We start from the raw sequence: 15,767 nt of genomic DNA on the forward strand, positions 1-15,767 counted from the left end.
TTCCCTTCCTTAACAGCTCAGACTTGGCTGGCTGACGCTGTCATTGATCCCTGCTGTCAGTGCTATAAAAAAAGGTTTGCGTCACAGTCATTACCAGCTCTATAAAAGATACAGTGATGCAGATTCCACTGTGTCGACCCAGCAACTCCATTACGGTTAGAGCTGCCTGTTTCGCAAGTCATGAGTTCCATTGCTTACGACCCTTACTTTCCCTCCTCTTCCCACAAGAGGAGGGTGATGCTGCGCAGTGGAGGGTATGGAGACAGTGCAGGAGGGATGGCATCCAGGTCGGTGTATTCCAGCCACTCTGCCCCCCTCTCATACCATGGGTCATCCCGGCTGCATTACCCAACATACAGCCGTAGCTCCTCCATGCTGCTGTCTACCCCCAGATCTGCTGCCGCTGCTGAACTCGACATCAGCCAGGCGGTGCAGGTGAGCACTGAGTTCAAGGCCGTGCGGACTCAGGAGAAAGCCCAGCTACAGGAGCTGAATGACCGCTTTGCCAGTTTCATTGAGCGCGTCCACGAGCTGGAACAGCAGAACCAGGTGCTGGATGCTGAACTGCTGATCCTCAGGCAGAGGCATGTGGAGCCCTCCCACCTCAGGTCCCTGTATGAGCACGAGATCCGCCAGCTCCGTGCTGCTGTGGAGGAGGCCCGCGATGAGAAACAGGCTGCCCAGAACCACAGGGACCAGATGGAGGAGGTGCTGCAGAGTCTGCAGGGACGTTATGAAGAGGAGGTAGTGAGCAGGGAAGAGGTGGAGGGGCAACTGATGGATGCCAGGAAAGGGGCGGATGAGGCTGCTTTGGGCCGTGTTGAGCTGGAGAAGAGGACGGAGACGCTGCTGGATGAGTTGGCCTTCCTGAAACGTCTCCATGAGGGGGAGATAGCTGAGCTGCAGACCCAGGTGCAGTACAATGCCCAGGTGTCCGTGGAGATGGAGGTGGCCAAGCCAGACCTGTCTTCAGCCCTCCGAGACATCCGTGTCCAGTATGAGAAACTGGCACATCGCAACCTCCAGTCAGCCGAGGAATGGTTCCGCAGCAAGGTGAGTGTGATGACAGAAGGCACCTCCCGCAACACAGACAACATTCGCAATGCCAAAGAAGATGCCGGGGAGTACCGCCGCCTGATCCAAACACGGAACCAGGAGATTGAAGCCTGCCGTGATAGGAACCAGTCCCTGGAGAATCAGTTACAGGAGGTAGAGGAGGAACAGAGTGCTGAGATCGCAGCCCTACAGGTCAGTGCCAGAGCCGCATGAATGAAAAGCATACGATTTCTCAAAAAAAAATGTCACGTGTCGAATATCTGCATTAGACCCTGCTGAGCCTAATCCTTCAGACAAATGTACACAATATTCTACAGAAATGTGGTGTAATGCATCCGTGAAGTCAACAAGGTAAGTTTTGGACTGTAGATTACATGTACAAATAATTTGATAATGATGTGTATTGAAAACATGTCTACACTAGAAAATAGTGCCAAGTTTGTATAGTATTGTTTTAGAGTGCCTCCTTATTACTTAAAATGTATTTATTTCATAGTTATTCCACAATAAACACTTTATTAATCATGTTACACTGTTAACATAATAAAGCATCTCTCCAATAACAGGAATCAATTGGCCAGCTGGAGGACGAGTTGAGGACAACCAAGAATGAAATGGCTCGGTACCTGAAGGATTATCAAGACCTCTTGAACGTTAAGATGGCTCTGGACATCGAGATCGCAGCTTACAGGTCTGTGGCTTATAAAATTAGATCAGCATGTTTTGTGCCATCTCTCGTTATCTACATGTTATGTACATATCTACCCTATGTATCTATTATCTTTCCAGGAAGCTGCTTGAAGGGGAGGAGAATCGCTTCAGTGCAGTAGGACCAGGGGCAATGTCCAGTGTCTATTCCCAAAGCCTGTGTGTTGCCCCATCCCGCAACCGCCCCATGTTTTCCATGCAGTCCAGCCTGAGCTCTGGTGCCCCCTACCTACGCATGTACAGCTCATCATTCTCCTCTGCAGATGAGATTATAGCTGCTAGTCAAGCACAGCCTGCTGAGTCAAGTCCTCAGGAAGAAGAGGAGGAGGAGGAAGGAGAGGAGAAGGGAGACGAGGAAGCAAAGGAAGAGGATGTTGAAGAAGAGAAAAAAGCAGAAGGTCAGTATTGTCCAGAGTTTAAATTGATGTGCTTTCAAAACATTTTCATGAAGGTTTTGAGTTGTCAGGTTCCGTATCTGCAGCGGATAGCAACTAATCACATTGTCTCTACCTACAGGTGACAATGGAGATATGAAGGAAGAGGCAGAAGAGGAGGCTAAAGAAAATGGAGACGATGGAGGAGATGAAAACCAAGAAGGTAGAGATGGAGAGGAGGATGGAGCCAATGAAACAGAAGAAGGGCATGATAAGGGAGAAGAGGATGAAAGCAAAAAGGAAGTAGAAGTGGCAGAGGAAAAAGAGAAGCCAAAGGACAAAAATATTTAAATCAAGATTCTGATGAATGACACATTGATTGTCCCATGTCGAGGTGCTCTACAAAAAGATCCATCAGTTCAGTACAATCAATCAGGAAACCATTGTATACAGCAGAGGCCTTTATGTTTGTGTGCAAGGAGGTAGTATGGCTGTACACTGAGTGAAGCAAAACATGACAGTGTATGCATGTGTGTGCCAGCAAGGCGATAAATAATAAAAAGCAAATACCTGTATATGAAATACATTAAAATAAATGCAATATGAGTGCTCTATGGGTGAGAGAAATGAGAAAGAGAATGTGTGGAGTTTTGTGAGCAAATACTGTATTGTATTAGCCTGTGAAATATTTGTTTGAAAAACCTATGTGCATTTCTGTCACCCCAATATGCATATAAGAACACCACTGTGTTCAATATACTTGATTTTCAATGCCTTAGACATATTCTGAGTGGGATCAATGATGTACAGTACTGAACACAAATAAAGACTTGAAACATGTCCATCTGAATACATTTCTGGTATTATTGCACTATTGAATTCACTCATGAAGTTGCTGACTCATTTTCCTGACTATCCGAATGAGTCAGCAATAAGAGTTTGTAAATGGATATACCTAGTCAGTTGTACAACTGAATGCCTTCAACTGAAATGTGTATTCTGCATTTAACACAACCCCTCTGGATCAGAGAGGTGCAGGGGGCTGCCTTAATCATCGTCTATGCCTTTGGCATCCAGGGAACAGTGGGTTACAGTTTTTTCCAATTGCTAACACACTAAAATGACATGCACAGCACAATTATTTAAACTGACACACAGAGAGAGAAAAAAAGTCTCCAAAAGTCTAAACACATTTTCTGATTTACACACATTTTGCAATTCAAAATGGCACTTTTTAAATGCACTGCACACGGTTCTCTGCATAAGACACAACAATCTGACATAAAGTCACATGTTTGCCATTTCAAAACACTGCCATTCAAAATTACACTACATGAGCTAATTGGCCAATACATGTGCCACCTGACCAAACACCTCAATGGTTAATTGTTACCACTTCAATCAGGAAGTAAGCACTATGAAAAGACCACAGGTGAGCACCTTTTGTTTTACAACAACAATGGAAGCTGTTGCAGAGAGAGGAAGAGGAAGAGGGAGGGTGAGAATGAGAGGGGGAGGAAAAGTGAGAGGTAGGGGTAGAGCTGGTAGAGGAGTTCATGGCCAACGAAGACAACAACTTTCAAATGAAATCAGAGCAACCTTAGTTGATCATGTCATCAACCATGGGCTGACAATGCGAGAGTCTGGACAGAGAGTGCAGCCCAACTTGAGACGTTTTACTGTCGCCTGTGTCATCCAGACATTTAGACTGGAGTACAGGTATGTAACCAAAATTTCTTTCACACTATGTAGTACACCCCATGTCATAGTGTATCAGTTGGGTGATACCTGTTTACTTCATGAATGGCTGATGTCATACACTAACTGCACAAATTTCCTGTAGAATTTACTCTACTGTGGGGGAAATATCTTTAGGCTGCGTTGTCCAAGCCCTATATTTTTGTTTTTTTGTTTTTCTAAAGGACTGAGAGATGCAACCATGGTGGAGGAAGGGGCCAAATGTTCACCGGGGTACAGGAAGCTGCCATTGTAAACTTGGTTTTGGAAAATAATGAAATCAGATTACGAGAAATTCAAAGCCACATCATCCAAGACAACACCATATTCAACAACATTCAACGAGTCAGTCTGTCCACATTGGCTCGCATTCTCAAGCGAAACCAAATCAGAATGAAACAACTTTATAAGGTGCCGTTTGAGAGAAACTGTTAGGTGAGAATTATCGGTTAATTGAATGATTAGAATATTCAGCCCTGAAACATATTATTGCATGGAAGTGATTTGAATGTATAACATCATAATCAATAAATGTGTAGTCTAGTCAGAATTAGGGTAATGTCTTTATGGTATTATAAACACAGACTGTCTGAGCTTGGTGCCGACCTGACTAGAGATTTGGGAAAAGAACAGGGAGTATGTCTCAAGGACAAGGTCACTAATCTCTGGCGGCTGGGTAGCAGGACATGTGTGTGCGTCTGTTTGTATGTGTGTGTGTGTGTGCGTATGTGTGTGCGTATGGTTGTGTGAATGTGTGGGCGTGAGAAGTCAGTATAAAATGAATTGTTTTGTATTCCTGACTTTAGAACGTTCTCTGAATAAACTGTACTAACCTTTTGTATAAGCTGAGTCTTTGACTAATTATTATTATACCCATGGTCTTACAAACCTCGGGAATTGGTCAGAGCTATTGATTGATTGTTATTATCATTGGGATTGGAAATTCTCTTATCAGAAACTCTCAAAGAAACAAAGAGGTCAGACGAGCATATGTGGATGTAAGTACAATATTGACTGCAGTACACTACACGCAACATTGTTTCCCAGTGTACTGGATAACACCATATTGACTGCTTTTGTTCTTTGTTTTCAGGGAGTACTGGAAATGGATGCTCATGCAATCCCACATGAGTTCATCTTTATAGATGAGGCTGGGTTCAACCTAGCAAAGACCAAAAGAAGGGAGAGAAACGTCATTGGCCACAGAGCCATTATAGATGTTCCTGGCGAATGTGGTGGGAACATCACAATGTGCGCTGCCATCTCCAATACGCATGGTGTCCTCCACCGTCATGCCAACCTTGGACCATACAAGACAGCCCATATTCTCACATTTCTGGACAGACTCCACAACATTCTCATACCACCAGAGTGTATGAATGATGCAGACCATCAAAGAACCCGGTACGTTGTAGTATGGGACAACGTGAGCTTTCATCGTGCAGCCCCAGTCCAAAACTGGTTTGCTGACCACCCACCATTTCTCGTGCAATACCTCCCACCATACTCACCATTTCTGAACCCCATAGAAGAGTTATTTTCGGCATGGCGGTGGAAGGTATACGACCGGCAGCCCTTTGTGCGCATGCCTCTTGTGCAGGCTATGGAAGAGGCATGTGATGAGATTGATGTGGGTGCGATTCAGGGATAGATAAGGCACTCAAGGCGCTTCTTCCCTCGATGTCTGGCAAGGGAAGATATTGCCTGTGATGTGGACGAGGCGTTGTGGCCAGACCCAGCTGTGTGGCAAGATGCTGCCTAATTATTTTTCTTGCCTCTTTTTTTCTATATATTTTTTCTGCACATTTTTCTTTTTCAGTTTACTGTTTTTTTGTGAGCATATTTTTGTTCAGTCCAATGTAAAAAATATCTGCTGTGCATATGTTGCACTGACTTGTTTGGTGAAAAATAAAAAATAAAATGTTTCAACAGCATGTGTGTGTATCTGCAAATATTTCTGTGCATCTGAAGAATTTTCTACAATTTGAACTATTTTAGTATTATGGCAAAGCATACTAAAGATGAGAGTGCTTTTCATTATGCCCAACAGTGTGTAGTTGGTTAGACAAAAATCTGGTAATATGAATGAAGTGTGTGCCATTTCGTGCAAACGTTTGATTTTGATAATGCTATATGTACTTTTGGTTGCAGTGCTTCATTTTGCAGGATATGAGGTATTTTGCAGTTTGGGTGTGTGGTTTTGTGAATTGTGTTAAGTATTTTGATAAAACCAGCCTAGTTTGCAAAATTGTGTTTTAGCAATTGGGAAAAACTGTAACAGCCTTGCTCAGGGGCAGAACAACAGATTTTTACATTGTCAGCTCAGTGATTTACGATCCAGCAACCTTTCAGTTAGTGGCCCAACACTCTAAACCACTAGGCTACCTGCCGGAGTGTATAGATAATAGCATTAGTGATTCAGGGTGTTCTTTTAGAGTACAAGGAGAGTGTATTAGAATAACTGTTTCCTTTTTAGGTTGGTTGATAGATTATGTAATTCCTCAATAATATACAGTGGGGCAAAAAAGTATTTAGTCAGCCACCAATTGTGCAAGTTCTCCCACTTAAAAATATGAGAGAGGCCTGTAATTTTCATCATAGGTACACTTCAACTATGACAGACAAAATGAGGAAAAAAAATCCAGAAAATCACATTGTAGGATTTTTTAATGAATTTATTTGCAAATTATGGTGGAAAATAAGTATTTGGTCACCTACAAACAAGCAAGATTTCTGGCTCTCACAGATCTGTAACTTCTTTAAGAGGCTCCTCTGTCCTCTACTCGTTACCTGTATTAATGGCACCTGTTTGAACTTGTTATCAGTATAAAAGACACCTGTCCACAACCTCAAACAGTCACACTCCAAACTCCACTATGGCCAAGACCAAAGAGCTGTCAAAGGACACCAGAAACAAAATTGTAGACCTGCACCAGGCTGGGAAGACTGAATCTGCAATAGGTAAGCAGCTTGGTTTGAAGAAATCAACTGTGGGAGCAATTATTAGGAAATGGAAGACATACAAGACCACTGATAATCTCCCTCGATCTGGGGCTCCACGCAAGATCTCACCCCGTGGGGTCAAAATGATCACAAGAACGGTGAGCGAAAATCCCAGAACCACACGGGGGGACCTAGTGAATGACCTGCAGAGAGCTGGGACCAAAGTAACAAAGCCTACCATCAGTAACACACTACGCCGCCAGGGACTCAAAACCTGCAGTGCCAGACGTGTCCCCCTGCTTAAGCCAGTACATGTCCAGGCCCGTCTGAAGTTTGCTAGAGAGCATTTGGATGATCCAGAAGAAGATTGGGAGAATGTCATATGGTCAGATGAAACCAAAATAGAACTTTTTGGTAAAAACTCAACTCGTCGTGTTTGGAGGACAAAGAATGCTGAGTTGCATCCAAAGAACACCATACCTACTGTGAAGCATGGGGGTGGAAACATCATGCTTTGGGGCTGTTTTTCTGCAAAGGGACCAGGACGACTGATCCGTGTAAAGGAAAGAATGAATGGGGCCATGTATCGTGAGATTTTGAGTGAAAATCTCCTTCCATCAGCAAGGGCATTGAAGATGAAACGTGGCTGGGTCTTTCAGCATGACAATGATCCCAAACACACCGCCCGGGCAACGAAGGAGTGGCTTCGTAAGAAGCATTTCAAGGTCCTGGAGTGGCCTAGCCAGTCTCCAGATCTCAACCCCATAGAAAATCTTTGGAGGGAGTTGAAAGTCCGTGTTGCCCAGCAACAGCCCCAAAACATCACTACTCTAGAGGAGATCTGCATGGAGGAATGGGCCAAAATACCAGCAACAGTGTGTGAAAACCTTGTGAAGACTTACAGAAAACGTTTGACCTCTGTCATTGCCAACAAAGGGTATATAGCAAAGTATTGAGATAAACTTTTGTTATTGACCAAATACTTATTTTCCACCATAATTTGCAAATAAATTCATAAAAAATCCTACAATGTGATTTTCTGGGATTTTGTTTCTCATTTTGTCTGTCATAGTTGAAGTGTACCTATGATGAAAATTACAGGCCTCTCTCATCTTTTTAAGTGGGAGAACTTGCACAATTGGTGGCTGACTAAATACTTTTTTGCCCCACTGTACATACTACCTGTATGTCTCATGAGAAACACCCTCTTAGGTGGCCCTTTGACAAACACTGAACAAACTTTGGAAATTGCTGATAGTTTCCCCACCTTGGTAGATTTTAAAATGATAAAGAACAGCTGAGAAGAAAATACATTTTTTCATTTATTTTTTTCAAATCGACCAGAAATCAGTGATTGAGAGAACTTTCACATACATCAACTCACATTTAAGATATTATTAATATTATTCCTCTGGGTGTTCTTCTGTTTTTCTAAATACATTGAACCATCTTCAGTAGAGAACAGGAACCCTGTGTGTGTGTGTGTGTGTGTCTCATAAGTCAGAAGGTCCTTTCTGTCCCATTATCCCCTTTGTGTGATCAAAGAGGCATTTTTTTGTGCTGGCTCACTCTCCTTCACATCACTGGCCATAAATTAGAACCTTTACGATTCAGTTAGCTTGCTGCTGCACCAAAGGATCTGGCCAAATGTCTACCGATGGAGGATGCCAGCAGAAAGCAATTCCATTAGAGAAACACAAGAGGAAAGATTCACATTAAACCTGGACAGGGGATGGTCTGTTTTATTCAATACACTCTTTTTGCACCACACTGGTGGCGGAAATGCACAGCCGTTCATACACATGCAGGAACATTGCATACATACTGTGGGCTATGTGTGACTTGTTGCTATTCATATCAAGTTGAATTTTGTGGATGTATATCCCCAACAAGGAGAACACTTGTTCTTCCAAGGATATACGTTTTACTTGACAGGGATGCAGAGAGAATGGCTTAATTACTGCAGTGGCTATAAATCTTCTGAGTGTTTGGCTGAAGTTTCCCGTACATGGCATAACTCACACTATATACAGTACATCAATGTAGGGTAACAGTTGGACTACAGATGCAGCAGGGCTCTGAAAATGTAACTTGGCAGTAGAATTGAGGAAAAACACCTTCAACAAACACTATATTATAGTCATATATATTATTAGAAAGCCAACGCCCCAAACTCTGCAGCTGCCACCTCCCTCTTTTCCCCTCTCTATTTTCCCTGTCCTCAGCTCACCCCATCCTCTGCAGCTCCTCCCTCCATCCCTCCCTTTTTTCCTCCAACAAAAGAGAGGGCGTTGCAATGAGAAAATGAGGAGACTGCATGTGTATCAAACTGATACCAGCACAGATTCTCTATATAAAAAAGACAACAAAAAGGGAAGTTAAGAAGTTGGGCTCAACTTGTTTTTTTTATAAACTCTGCCTTCTGAAGGATGAATAGTAATTTTAAAGCAACCAGGGTAGCCATGAGGGAAATGTACCTCAGCAAACATAAGTCAAAACACCACCTGATTCGCTGTTGGGAAAACAATGTTAATGTCAAGTGTTGTATTGTGTCTATACAGTAAAAAAAATAAAAATAAGGAAACCAAAGCCCATTCTACTGTATGTCATACAAATGGTCTGTAGGTGATATTGTACAAAAGACACAAGTGAAATGTATGTTGCTGGGATCTTATGGACATTCATTGTCATTCACAAAATGGGCTTGAGAGGACTGTGCAAGTCCTCGCAACTGATCTGCTACCCTCTTGCGGAGCAACAAAGTATTAGGAGGGGGTTGTCCACCCTTGCCCCCCCCTTGAGGCCTTCCAATAATGAAAAACATGGCATTTTGGATATATGAGAAATAGACAGCATTCAAGTTACCTGTAAGAAAAACATATATTTTTTGTACATATCATTTCATATCACATATATTTTGTTGGATTTTGAAGTTTAAGTAAGTAGCACCAACCTTATGGATGATCATTTGGGTCAAAAGCATGGAAAATGTCCTCTAAACATTTGGTGTACCTCTCCTGTACTTAATGATTGGACACATTGAACCCCCACACCTAGAAAACGTAAATACTACAACTTAAAGAATATCCCCCCAAAATACCTCATTCACCTTAGTTGACAAAGCCATTTGCTAACATTAATGTATTTCAATACATGTTGACAAAATTACCGACCTGATGACCTTTAAGAAATAGACCAGTCGATAGTGCTGGTGAAATGTTGCTGTGTCCAGGGTTCCTGTGATGCCAGGAAAACCCTGAGTGATCAGCTGCCCATCAGAGTCCTGCAAATCACTGGAGCAACAGAACTAAATGCCCTTGAGAAACAAACAGCAGCAGGTTATAACGTTCTTCAATCTTGCATGCTACAATTTAATTTGACAGAAACCACACAGAAATGTCTACATGGCAAGCAATCAGTGTTTAATGATGGAAATTGGAATGAACCTTAATGTTTATTGGTCAGGTGATATTATATGAGGGTTCACCTTCAAAGGGGCAATCTGCAGTTGCTTCATACATTTTTGGACTTCTGAATTAATGAAATGTACCCATTGATTCTTGAAGAATATAACTTAGAAATGCCTCATGATAAAAGATATGCTTGTTTCAATCCAATGTTTGCAAACAAAGTTAATGTAAACAAACACTACATAGCCTCAAAATATGGTTAGAACTATCATTTGACATAATGGATAGTCAGTCCTTGAATCCATAGCTCTGTCTATGAATTTGACAGTGGTTACATTTCTCCAGCCCTATCCCTCAGCTTTTTACCAAAACGGGTGGGGAGGGCGCTTTGTTATTGTTTCAATTGCTGATTGCCACTTTAAAGAAGTAGACCCTGTCATGGTCATGAGGTGGGCATCTACTCCATCCTGAGGAAGCCCCTTCCAACCCTGCTGCAATACTCCTGGGGTCATCTCAGCGAGGTCTGCCTCTGCGGTTGTCACTGGGCACCCTCCTCACCCAATCAAAGACAGTGTCAAAGGAACCCTCACACTGGCCTGAAAGAAGAGACAAATGGGTGTTATATAGTGTGTTTTGTATTCTCCCAGTATACTCCCAGTACACATTACCTATGACCTTGTATGGCCTTTCGGTCCTCCCAACCCATCTCCATAGGGCTGTCATTGGGGTACAGAGAGTACATCACAGAGTCAGGGGAAGAGAAGTGGGGCAGTCCCAGTACATGTCCTGTCTCATGCAGCAAAACCTGCATTTAAAACACAAAGCTAAACATTCTGAATTTCACATCACACTGAGAAACAAATGTGTGCCACGTTGAATGTGTAGAGCCTACTGTACCAACAGCCGATGGTGTTTTTCCGATGGTGTTTTTCCATGGTTGGATGGAAAAACACTGTAGACTTCATCATCATCCAGGTGGATCTGTCCTGGCTGGGCTGTATGTGCAAACTCTCCTCCTGTTCCATCGAACAACAAAGGACAGCCCAGGTGACGTCCTGAAGATGGAGGGTCAGAAACACAAAAACACACAGACCAAAGGGAGGCTGGTCTGAGCCATTGAGATAGATAGAAGACTCATGGATAGAACGTTTTAACATGGACATTGCCATTGAGTGCTTCCACCATTTTGAAGTTGTCAACTGGGTGGGGATTCCTATGAGTTGGGAGCAATCAGCCAATGAGGAAGAAAAATTGACTACTTTAAAATGGAGATAGACGCAATGGCGCTGCCTATGTGTTACAGACGCTATAATGGCACAGATACAAAGATGAGTAATCTATCTATCGCTATGTTCTGAGCACATCTCTCACATGAATGAAGAAAATGGAAAAAAGTAGATTCAATATGTAAGCACTATGGAATACAATAAACTTGGGGAACACCAATGGCTATGCATCATATAGTAAAATTCAGAGCGTGTCTGTAAAACCTGTGCCAAAGCCCAGGAGGAAATAAATCTATGCTTCAGGAGAAGTAGGATCCTCCTGAAAAGAGGCTCCCGAGTGGCGCTGCGCTCTAAGGCACTGCATCTCAGTGCAAGAGGCGTCACTACAGCCTGGTTTGAATCCAGGCTGTATCACATCTGGCTGTGATTGGGAGTCCCATAGGGTGGCGCACAATTGGCCCAGCATTGTCTGGGTTTGGCTGGGGTAGGCCGTCATTGTAAATAAGAATTTGTTCTTCACTGACTTTCCTAGTTAAATATAGGTTAAATAAAAAGGAGAGTGGAGCTACCTCAGCCCAACGCTGGAGGGCCAAAGCAATCACTTTCCGCTGTTGGACAGGCAGGTGGCTGCTGAGGCCCTCTGATAGCAGGTGATACCTGAGCTTGCGTTTGTCATAGCCCAGCCTGGGCATAGGGCCCAGGGATCCACCTGAACCCTGAGTGCACTTCTGTCACTGGGACCTGAAAACATGATCTGGGCTTGAACCCACAGCTGGATCCTCACTACTCATATGTATTTTAGCCTCCTTGGTCCACTGGAGAGGTGCTGAAACATCCCTGGGAGAAGGGATCATATAAGGGATCACTGGTGAACTCATGGTCTTATCTTGGAACAGATGGTTGGAGGACAAGAGTTGTTTATGATCGTCTTCTGATGCAGATGCTGTAGTCCGCTACCTTGTTGACGAGTAAGGAACAGACCAAACAGTGTTTATAGCTCAGTTAGACTTTACATCCCAGCAGCAATATCTTGCGATTAGGCCTGTGACATGAAAAGAGAAGGGAAAATAGAATTCTTAATATACAATGAGTGTACAAAACATTAAGAACACCTGTTCTTTCCATGACATAGACTGACCAGCTGAATCCAGTTGAAAGCTATGATCCATTATTGATGTCACTTGTTAAATCCACTTCAATTAGTGTAGATGAAAAGGATGAGACAAATTAAAGGATGATTTTTAAGCCTTGCGATAATTGAGACATGGATTAAGTATGTGTGCCGTTCAGATGGTGAATGGGCAAGAGAAAAGATTTAAGAGCCTTTGAACGGGGTATGGTGGTAGGTCCCAAGCACACCGATTTGTGTCAAGAACTGCAATGCTGGTGGGTTTATCACGCTCAACAGTTTCCCGTGTTCTTAATGTTTGGTATGCTCAGTATATACTGTAGTTACACATCACCAAAATCCACATAAATCCATTTGGTAGACTGAATATGAAAACACCAATAGTTAAGTACTATTTATCTCTATTTAACCCACATGTCAAAATAAACATGTAAAATTCAATAAGTAAAACATGAATGTCAAGTTAGTGTTGGTTTACCACATGTAAGCCAGTCTGAGGCAGAGCAGCGAAGACCCCACCAGAAGGAAATGAAGAGAGGAATGACAGACTAGCCAGTAGAGACAATCCTCCCAGCCCCAACTCTCTGGGCTCCTATAAGGCTGTTTACTCTCTTCCAGCTCTGTCTTTCACTTGAGACCACAAGACAATGAGAGCGATTGTTCTTTAAGTCCTACAATCCTGGCAGTAACTCTACTTGTACACCTGTTTCTGTTAACATTGTACTCCAAAGCACCATTAATAGGGTACAGTACTCACCTTTCAATCTGTTTACCCCTGTCTCTGATAACCATAAAGTGTGTCTTGTTGTTCGGGATGACAGAAAACGAGTCTGTTCACAGTCATGCTTTCTCTCAAGGGGTTTTTAATAAAAGCAGGCCTGGCGTGTGATGCAATCAGATCTAAACTAGAGCACTGGGAGAGAAGTGGAGGGTACAGGCAGTTTTTCTAACCAGAGCCTGACTTAAGTGAGGAATGGACACACATTCCTGTCTGCTTAACTGATTCATCGACCTACACCTTTTCGACATCAACCTGAGATGCCAATACATGTCATGCTTACATAATGCTTACAATAAGCTTGCCCCTGAGTTGGTAGAATGTTCAGAAAACAATTATACTCGATGCCCTATTGAGCCTGAATCTGTCTCTCATAAACCTATTGAGATTATGAATATGACCTCATAATACCATGACTCAAGCACAATCATACAATCTGAATAAGAGGTATCTGTTTCATAATAGTTGTAAATCCACTTGCTGTCACATGATGGCAATATTGTCTTCCTTATTCACAGCTTGTGGAATTCCTTTTCATTTGAGTGGTCTCTGGTATGTCAAAGGATCTTTTTCATAAAAATAAATTAAAGGATTCCATTTCTGTTTGTGATTATATTTGTAGAAGTTTTTTACATGGCAAAAGTGTACACCTGAATATTACTAAAGATCTGCAGACCTAGCCTAGTTGTTTACGCTATGCAAAGTAAGGCCTACTCTGAATTTAGAAGTGAGCTTTGATTCATTGCTAGTCCAATACATCTGCTTGAATCCAACATGACCTTATGCTGGCTCACTGTATTTGTGATGCACATTGGGATGTTCCCGTGCATTTTTAAGAATACACAAATCACTCTACCAAAAATACTCAGATCCAAAAAAACTGTGTCAAATTATTCAAAAGAACTTAAGTACATAAACCGTCAGTGGTCCAGTTTTTTAATCGCTTAGATGAGGCAGCTTAGTAAAGCAAAACAGACAATGAACAAGTCAAACAAAGAGAACTATTGGTCGCACTTTACAATAAGGGATGGTGTACAGTGTAATTACAATGTAGGTACGTTATCTGATTTGTGTAACTGCATGTTGACATTTTTATATGCAATAGATTTGTAACAACAACTTCTCTTCCCCTCCCTTAGTCCAGTCACTCTGTCCCCAGTGGAGATGTCTGGCATTGACAGGGGATACAGCACCATGGCTCCCTCACCTCTCTCATCTAGAACCTCTTACATGGGGCTTGTGAGAGAGCTGAACATTTCTGTAGATTTAGATGTATTATTTTAATCCATGCAAGTCTAAAGCACTCTCTCTCTTTTAATTGTATTCAGCCACATAAATCATCCAGCACAACAGTATATTCTACAAAAAATGTCCATACTCATTTCCCCAGCAAATAAATTTACATTAATTGTAGCTAAACCTCCTCTCGACACTGAATAAATGTTTAAGATTAGTTCTACTCAGTTTTTCTCTATTGTGACTTTAATTGCAAATCCTTTGTATTGTGCATGCCACAAACATGCATAGCAGTTGTAAGTGCTTTGTAAATATGTACCAGAAACTGTAGCAATAATTCCAAGGGCTGACTACTCATGCCATCTGCAGTTATCCTGCTGTTTCCATGGGAATATGACATTTTGCAGAATCAAATCAAGATATATTCTGTGATGGTTGGCAAAAACCCAATAATGTTTAATGCTTAAAACCTAATAGCAATTGCACAGAATACACAGAGAAATCACAATCCAAATAGTGAGAGCTAAATCAAGCTGTCAAGGGGAACAGCAAAGTAAATGGATGGCTAATGGTTATTGACAGCAACATTTGGTTGTTCTGTCAAGTGCTATCAGCAACACATGATGTGAAGACAAATGGCTAAGTAGAATAACAGGCCTGATCCACTAAACAGCTGCAGATTGCTTCATTGGGTGGAGAGGGGGAGGGTCTGCCTATTGTCATAAATAAAATATCATAATCAATGCATGCATTGATGCAAACATACATAATGCATGAATGGTAACCTCACACAGATTCATCCTCTAAAATATAAACAGTGTGAACCTGATGATGATAGAGCAGGCTACTGTTACAAACACACACACCCTCTGTCAGTGTCCACTAAATACTGTGCAGTATGACAACGAGTGGATTCCTCACATTCCCGACCCTGAGGAACATAACACAGTCAATGGTTGAATCACGTCAAATCAAAACGTTTTTATACTTCTAGTTGTGGCAATTACATCTTATGTCATGTGCCCATACAGTTTGCACCATGTACTCATGGTGAAAGGTAGCCCACTGTACACTAGCCTACTAGACAGTGTAGTGTAGGTTACTCTTATCACTTATTTGAAGTGTGGTTGTGTTACATTGTTCTTATTGACATTGTTGGCAAATTGGCAC

The 15,767-nt window shown here is 42.2% G+C and overlaps 1 protein-coding gene, 1 long non-coding RNA gene and 1 other non-coding gene across 3 annotated transcripts; all 3 read left to right on the forward strand.

Moving 5' to 3' along the window:
• The first annotated feature begins 107 nt into the window (after window positions 1-107).
• LOC139576828 (neurofilament light polypeptide-like) lies at window positions 108-2,980 on the forward strand. The gene is made up of 4 exons (XM_071403345.1): window positions 108-1,248; window positions 1,623-1,747; window positions 1,846-2,162; window positions 2,281-2,980. The coding sequence occupies exons 1-4, from the start codon at window positions 181-183 to the stop codon at window positions 2,487-2,489; spliced, it is 1,719 nt and encodes a 572-aa protein (XP_071259446.1). The 5' UTR covers window positions 108-180; the 3' UTR covers window positions 2,490-2,980.
• Window positions 2,981-3,740: 760 nt separating this feature from the next.
• LOC139576827 (uncharacterized) lies at window positions 3,741-5,808 on the forward strand. Its single transcript, XR_011675180.1, has 2 exons — window positions 3,741-3,857; window positions 4,061-5,808. It is a non-coding gene; the product is annotated as an uncharacterized lncRNA (long non-coding RNA).
• An 8,677-nt stretch (window positions 5,809-14,485) lies between these two features.
• LOC139577394 (small nucleolar RNA SNORA49) lies at window positions 14,486-14,618 on the forward strand. Its single transcript, XR_011675285.1, has one exon. It is a non-coding gene; the product is annotated as a small nucleolar RNA SNORA49 (small nucleolar RNA).
• Window positions 14,619-15,767: the final 1,149 nt, after the last annotated feature.

This window comes from Salvelinus alpinus, chromosome 5 (genome assembly GCF_045679555.1).
Source record: "Salvelinus alpinus chromosome 5, SLU_Salpinus.1, whole genome shotgun sequence".
Classification (NCBI taxonomy): Eukaryota; Metazoa; Chordata; class Actinopteri; order Salmoniformes; family Salmonidae; genus Salvelinus; species Salvelinus alpinus.